Source organism: Triticum urartu, chromosome 7, assembly GCF_003073215.2.
Source record: "Triticum urartu cultivar G1812 chromosome 7, Tu2.1, whole genome shotgun sequence".
Taxonomy (NCBI): Eukaryota; Viridiplantae; Streptophyta; class Magnoliopsida; order Poales; family Poaceae; genus Triticum; species Triticum urartu.
This window is the reverse complement of record NC_053028.1, coordinates 72997449-73005173: the sequence shown is the minus strand read 5'-3', so window position 1 is coordinate 73005173 and position 7725 is coordinate 72997449. Positions and strand designations below refer to the sequence as shown.

Genomic DNA, 7725 nt, shown 5'->3' with positions numbered 1-7725 from the left:
CGCTGATAGGCTGTTGTGGATTTTTTTTTCTTTTTTACTTTTTTTAAATGAAGGTGAGGACTTTTTTAAAAATGTTTTTCAGACAGAGGCGAAGACCCGAGGATTCTATGTATTTTTTTTAAAAAAAATGTGCGTACAACTTTCTCTCAAGCGGCGCCACCGGATGGCGCCCCAATCACTCAGCATCATCGTAGTATCGCAGTGCAACGGTACTGGAGGCATGACGTTGGTAGTGGGGGCAGGTGGATTCGCTGACGTTGGTAGTGACGGCCTTCTTGTGCGTGGACCGGCCCGCGTTGGCTCCCTCCTCTCACCACCTTCCTCCCCGCGTGCGTGACTGCCTGCCTGATCATAGTGTAACCTTTTGTCAGGCTGATGCAGTAATCCCGAAGCTGGTGTGTTTGGATGTTTGCACGGCAAAGAAACCACGTCGAATTAATTTCAAATACCCCTCAAAAAAAAGATTTAATTTCAAAAAAAGCACACATTGAATTTCTCGGTAACCACGCCATTCCTTTTTTTGCGCGACGAACCACGCTCTTGTTCATCTGAACATCTCTCAGAGTATCTAAAATATCACCAGTTCTTCCAAGCGATGTGTAAATTTTGGTGGCCTTGCATTATTATGCACAAATTTGACAGCAACACCGCGTGGACTTTGTAATTCTCCAAAATTAAAGGGCCCTAACTGACTGCTATGGGAAAACAGGATCAGACAAAACCTTTCTCAACACATGTTTACCCTTTTAATTTATTTTTTTGGAACCATCACGGCCTGAAAACCAAATAAGTTTAAATAGAGAACTGACACACTTGTAATAGCCCAGGCCATGATCAAGCATAATCGGTCAAGATACCGCTACGAATGAACTGGTTGGCTTTGGCCAGTACCCCAAGCTGCTGCTTTTACGCACTCGCGACAGAATGTGCGACACCAGTGGCAGCATGAGGCAAGCAGTGAGCAGCATCACAGTCACCCCCTAAAATGCCTGAACATCCCTAACCTCCCAGAAGTTGTACACCAGTCATTCACGGTGACAAAACATCTATCTACTTTGCCACAAGAAACAATCACACGTATCCCTAATCTGCGAGCGATGAAAATGGCTTCTCATCCAGTGCGTTTGAACAACAGGTTCTTCAGGCTGGTTCGTACAGACCCAGCACGTGGCCGTCGATGCATCTTAAGGCTGCAACCTTCATAAAAATAAACATGATCTAAGAAACCATGAATGAATACTAGTATCACATATAGATGTTGAGGGATATCTTACTTTTCCATGGATCTCATATTTGATCGGCCCGTCCAACTCGGCTCCCAGAGACATTAGTTTTGTTACTGTGCTGGTTATGTCCGGTACGGTGAAAGACAGCATCGAAGAATAGGCTCTCTGCGTTGCAAGGGTACTGCACATGCATACAAATATTCAAACAAAAGTAGTCACCATATTTGTGCTTGTTAATTGCAAATGGGATGTCATGACATCGCAAGAAAAACTGGTTAAGATGCAGAACTTGTAGATTGTACAGCTTCACATTTTGAACATGGCAAACTCCTCTCATAACATAAGTCATATCCATATGATGATCATATTTGAAATCCACAAGAAAAAACTATACAAATTCCAAATCTCCAAGGACAAGAAATGAATTCAGTCATGCATTTTCATAGACTACCCTAGCTATCTCAGAGTCAAAGTAACACAATAACCCGAGAATAAAATACAACATAACCTAGCTTGAATTCAGGACACCAGCAGAATTAGGAGATCACATTTTTTAACTCTTATTTTACTGTTAAAAGGTTCTCTAGTATAAATTAGGCAGACGTACAGTGCATATTCCCTAGAGCATCTCAAATCATCACACTGATGAATGCAGTATAATATGTATGCATCCTTTTCCTTTGCAAAGAGTACTTATATAATGCAGCAAGAAACAGGATACGACTCAGCTAGGTGATATTTTGCTCCAGAATAATGAGCAAACCAGCAACGAAGCAGATGCAGCACTCATGTATGCTTGAGAGCAGTGTTAGTCTGTCAGAGCCACAATGTGCGTTTGACATTTGATACATATTGGATATATGCACACTACCTAGGGTAAGTGACGAAACTAACAAAAAAGAGCCTTCTACAGACCCACTCAAAACGCATGAATTTGTGATGATCATTTGCAGCCTGTAGCAAATAAAGAAACTGAAAGAAGAGGGGAAAAACTTAAGCAACCAGCTTTTTTTATCGTGACTTTAGTACCCAGTTCGTATCCATAGGGAAAGAGTTTCTGATCATGGAGCTCAAATTTCAGGCATGAATCAGTTAGTTTCTGCCTAGGTTTCATCTTTTTGGACAAACCCAATACGCCATAGAATTTCCAGCAGACGACTAAAAGAAATACTTGGCACATGGAATTGAACAAACACATTCATGTCATGCCATAGCCCATAGCAAGGATCCCCTCGGGCCTCGTCTACATTCCATCAAACATCTCCACAGTCACATCCACCACAACCCTCAAACCCCTTTGAATACAGTTAGTGTCGAGGAGAAGGCAGTGCAGCTCTGAACCTGTCATTTGCGTGCATGAGCGCTAGCTTGAGCGGCCCTGACTGGAGCTCCGCAAAGCGGAGTGTGCAGACGTTGACACTGAAGTCGAGCCCCTCTGCGTAGAATCGTGCAGCCCGCGGCACGTCCCGGTGCATCTGGATCACCCAGCGCAGCGTTGCCGCCGCCATTCTACAACAGGCGGGGCCAGGAAAATTCTAGAGCCTGGGCAGACCACAAGAGAAAAGAAATTGTCAGGAAGTCCTTCATTTCAACCCTACCAGTGGCTAGTGAAGAATTTTTTTCAAAGGAGGCCACAGGTGGCAATTATCTTGCAGAGCAAAAGAGTGCTTGCTAGCCTTTGTTGTAAGGAGAAGACTAGCAATGAGAAACTTCTCGCTGTGAGGCTATCAGGCTAATAGCAGTGCAGTAATGCAGATTTATACTACTCCGTGTTGGGCGTTACAAGAACTAGCAAATTCATTCAACCAAATAACCCATATCACATCATTGCTACCAAGAACATGATAAAATGAAAACCTCCCCTTTCTCTGAAATCTAACAATTCCAAGATCAACTTCAAATCAACCATCGAGCAACAGATAATCACACAATTAAAAAGTAATGGAATTGGGCAGTAACCAAGCAGCACTAGTAGAGTAGTACTACAACTGAATGGACCGACGATTCCTCAGTCCCTCATCTTACCCTAGCCGGAGTCAGGGGAGAGAGCGGATGCCGAGACCGTCAGAGCGGCCGCGAGCCCGGGCCTCACAGCGGGCACGCCTCCCTTCCACGCTCGACGGAGATTGCGGGGGTCGCCGCAGAATGCCCGGCGTGCCGGAACCGCGCCGCCGCTCGCCTGCCCGTCGCCGCCGTCTGACTCGGGTGGGGATCAGGGGAGGAACATCGCGGAATGGCTTGGAGGCTGGGCTGGGAGCATGGGCAATGACTGACACAAAGGGCACCCGCGGCCCAAGAGTTCAGGCCCGGAGCGGCCCAGTTAGACGCCGATAGAGAGAGAGGGGCTTGGCCCAGGAGATACCACCAGCCGCCTTCGCCCCCTTGCCGACCTCGAGAGCTATCATCCCACGGACCCGCCGCCGCCGCCGTCGAGCACTCGAGCGCAGCGGAGCGGACCGCACCGGTGGTAGGGCGTCGAGTCGAGGGAGGATGGGGAAGTCGAAGAGCAAGGGCGCCAAGTTCGCCGCCGTCAAGAAGATCATCAGCAAGAAGACCATCCAGAAGTGAGTCCGCCGTTCCCCTTTACGATTTTTTTTTGTGGTTTCGTATGCTCGGAGAACCCTGAGATGAGATTTGCGCCGGTTTAGGTACAAGGAAGATGTGCTGGACCCGCGGAAGAAGGACACCGAGAAGGAGAAGCTCGGCCGGAATGTGTGAGTGCCGCCCTGCTCGCGCTTGGATTTTTGGGGTACGTATTTGGGGGTGCTCGTCTTGATCTAACCGGTGTGTGCTCGCAGGCCGCAGGTGTCGTCGGCGCTCTTCTTCAGCTACAACATGGCGCTCGGGCCGCCCTACCGGGTCATCGTCGACACCAACTTCATCAATTTCTCCATCCAGAACAAGGTCCGTGCGTCGAGTTGGCCTGCTGTCTTTTGGTTTTAGACACCGGAAGCCCCTGTAACCTCAACTGAATCAAGTCTGTAGTGTTCGCCAGAGCTTGTCTTAGAACTGGCTCGTTTGGACAGCAGACTGTTTCAAGTTTGCATTCAGCAACACTCGAAGCATAGTATGAAGTTTAATTTTCTTATTGACAGGTTGAGCTGTAATGTTACACTGTTATACTGTTATATATGCTAACAGGCATGTGTGCTAGTTCACGTGAAGAGCTAATGTATTCATAATCTCATTTGCTTGTGTCACGTCCTGTGTTCTAGATCCATGCTTCGGTGTGAGAAGCCTCAACTAAAGCTAGAAATTATTACCAGACAACGTGGCTATATTCAGATTAGATTCAGTCCACTAGCCTTGGTCATATGCTTTGCTGATGCTAGTGATGTTGTATTCAACTAAGACTTGTCTTCATGCATACAAAGCTATCTGTGTCACTGAATGCTTCTTTTCCCCTATGCAGTTGGATTTGGAGAAAGGAATGATGGATTGCCTTTATGCAAAATGTAAGTTTTATAGCACGATTGCTTGCTTTCAGTTATCTTATTTCGATTTGTGCTATCCTTTTGGTTTGTATTGGAACTGCACATCTCTTTCCTGACAAATTCGGCCTTTGTTATGAAGGTACCCCTTGCATCACTGATTGTGTTATGGCTGAGCTTGAAAAGTTAGGACAAAAATATCGTGTGGCTTTGAGGTATATTCATGCCCAATAATTACTGTAATATTTGCCGAGTCATCTCTCTATAATGAGCTACTGCTAACTGCACATATGCGTGATTACTATATGATATTGTTTAATTTTCACTAATACTTGTATTTTTGTAATTCCCTCTGTCACAGAATTGCTAAGGACCCTAGGTTCCAGAGATTAGCGTGCACACACAAGGGAACTTATGCTGATGACTGTATTGTTGAGAGAATTACTCAGGTCATATTCTGCTTCCTTGAATTACCTTTTGTTCTGTTAGAGTGGAGGTTCTGGCATCATTTGTTATGCTTAAAAGATTGAGGATAGTTTATTTTAGCTGGATCCCTGTAGAATCTCCGTAAGGATGACATTTATATCAAGACCATATTCTTTTGGTGTTGCAAACGATTCAACTAAAATCATTTACAGTGACAGTTTGGAAGTTTGGGTTTGTTCGCTCCTTCAAGATCAAAACTGTAATATTTTTATGAAGTTTTCAACAACAATGACATTATTCCCTTTTCGTGAAGGGTTTTTAGTTGATTTACATTCTTTATTTATGTCCATTTGTAGCATCTAATATCTTCCAGGGCGAATGAAAGGGGCTGTTTGGTTAGAGCCAATGCTCGCGCTTTCAACCATGGGCTAGCCAAATAATTGGAAAATGTTTTTGCCACCCATGGACCGCCAAAAAATTGGCAGAGATTTGAACTAGCATGCTGTAGAGGGCTGGGGCGCACCATAATATTGGTAGCCATCCATATGAGTACACAGGGTCTGGGTCAACGCCAACTTTTTGGTAGGGCGTGTGAGGGCATCAATCCAAACAGCCCCAAAATGTCCTGTACAAGCAATCTTTATGGATGCTTCCCTATTGTTTATTTATACCCCTGCATATACCCTGTGCCAATGCAAGTACTGTATCATGGCATGTACTACCTCCATAAAAAAATACACGATTCCTAGAAAGTGTGCTTTCAGAATTCTGTATATCCAACCACTAAATAAAAAGATAGGAGTACTTGAATATTGTTAAGATAGAAATTGCACCATCAGATTTGTAGAATGGCTTCACAGTATAATGTTCTACGCACATACTCATACGAAAATCAACAGTCAGATATCCTTCAATTTGTTTATAACCAATACCTTTTTGATTGCTTTGGATTACATAGTTCATCTTTAGATAGCAAGTCAATAATTATTTTGCCATGTGGTACCTTTTTTGTTAAACACTGATTTAAAATAATAATTTAAAACCAATGTTTTCTGTAACAGCACAAATGCTACATTGTTGCCACCTGCGATAGAGATTTAAAGAGGAGAATAAGAAAGGTATACTTGCTTCCTTGAAGTTCAGCACCAGGACACCGAAGTTTTGCCCTTATACTGATAACATGTGCATGCTATTGATTGGCAGGTTCCTGGTGTGCCAATCATGTATATCACCCAACACAGGTACTCGATAGAACGACTCCCTGAAGCTACAATTGGTGGAGGTAATATATTTTGCTCTAGTGGTAGTTTCTGTTCATGAAAATGTTCTGTTTATTTTTCTTTGGATGTGGTAAATCCATGACCTAACTCATGCACCGGTATCTTATGCAGCACCAAGAATCTGATTAGCCCTGAGATGGTACCAAACACCATCACACTTGCCCAGGTTCCTTGATTTAGGATGGATATGAGTACTGCCGTGCTGAATCGAACTGATTGTAACCACTTCAAAATTGTGTACCAGCCTCCTCAGGGCGTCGTTTTCATAAATTTTGAAAGAAACTTTAGAAGAAAGTGTATGGTTGTCCTTTGTTCTGAACTGAACTATAGCCAACTTCCCAGCTTGCTTTGTGTTGTTAATGATGCAGAGTCAAGAATATATTTTATGTAATATGTAAGTGTTGTCATATGGTTCAATGCTTTTGCATGCTTCTGGTTCATTGCACTCAGTTGCCAAGCTTTATAAGCTCATGTATGACTCTCGTAGCGATAACTATAATTGCTCAACTACTGTAGTGATAACTAAGCATTTTTTGCGGGTGTAGTGATAACTAAACATGACAAATAAAAATGGTGGCCACATGGTCTCTGCTCTTGGTCATTGTAGAGAATCATGAACCTTTACTTGGTACTACCTCATTAAGTTACAGAGGTAGTAGGACATTGTACATTCACATCCAACCAAACCGTATTATAAAAGGTGGCATAGGGAGAGCAAGCTTACCCGAATGGAGGAGACAGGAAGCGAGGCAGAGTTTATCACCATGCTCTACACACTGGGATAGTGGCATGCTAGCAAATCATGAGCTTGAGAGGCTTCAGGACTTACGGTTCACCTGGGTGCTACTCCCTCCGTTCCTAAATATTTGTCTTTCTAGACATTTCACATGACTACTACATACGGATGTATGTAGACATATTTTAGAATGTAGATTCACTCATTTTGCTCCGTATGTAGTCACTTGTTGAAATGCCTAGAAAGACAAGTATTTAGGAACGGAGGGAGTAGTTTGTAGTAGCATGATGGGAAATGTTGACTCACATTGGATCCACATAGAATAATTTAGGAGGGTACGTGCTGGGCAATGTGAGATAACGATCTTCCTCAAAAGAACCCGCTTGATGTTGTATAAGTAGAATCATCAAGGGTTGATTTACATTTAATGAGTATTTGTACTTGTCATTGTGTTCTTTCGATGAGCGTTAATACTGCACTGTTTTTTCTTCTCTTGCATATAATGCAGTAATAGGATGCACTGGCCACTTAAGCTTCACAGGCTCGTGCATGTGCAAGAATAACTGTAGACTAAAGTGGCCAGTAGTGATTTTTATTTTATAAAATGTGAAATAGCTGCATCGAAC

At 43.5% G+C, this 7725-nt stretch overlaps 2 protein-coding genes across 2 annotated transcripts; one reads left to right on the top strand and one right to left on the bottom strand.

Annotated features, from left to right (window-relative positions):
- Positions 1-714: 714 nt before the first annotated feature.
- On the bottom strand, positions 715-3471 carry LOC125520208. Its single transcript, XM_048685055.1, has 4 exons — positions 3252-3471; positions 2568-2768; positions 1275-1407; positions 715-1197 (listed from the first exon to the last, which is right to left on the bottom strand). Exons 2-4 carry the CDS (start codon positions 2732-2734, stop codon positions 1141-1143), a joined length of 357 nt encoding a protein of 118 aa, XP_048541012.1. The 5' UTR covers positions 2735-2768; positions 3252-3471; the 3' UTR covers positions 715-1140.
- A 97-nt stretch (positions 3472-3568) lies between these two features.
- LOC125520207 (rRNA-processing protein FCF1 homolog) lies at positions 3569-6803 on the top strand. Its single transcript, XM_048685054.1, has 9 exons — positions 3569-3790; positions 3875-3940; positions 4025-4130; positions 4639-4681; positions 4800-4872; positions 5019-5106; positions 6145-6201; positions 6287-6365; positions 6475-6803. The coding sequence occupies exons 1-9, from the start codon at positions 3717-3719 to the stop codon at positions 6486-6488; spliced, it is 600 nt and encodes a 199-aa protein (XP_048541011.1). The 5' UTR covers positions 3569-3716; the 3' UTR covers positions 6489-6803.
- Positions 6804-7725: the final 922 nt, after the last annotated feature.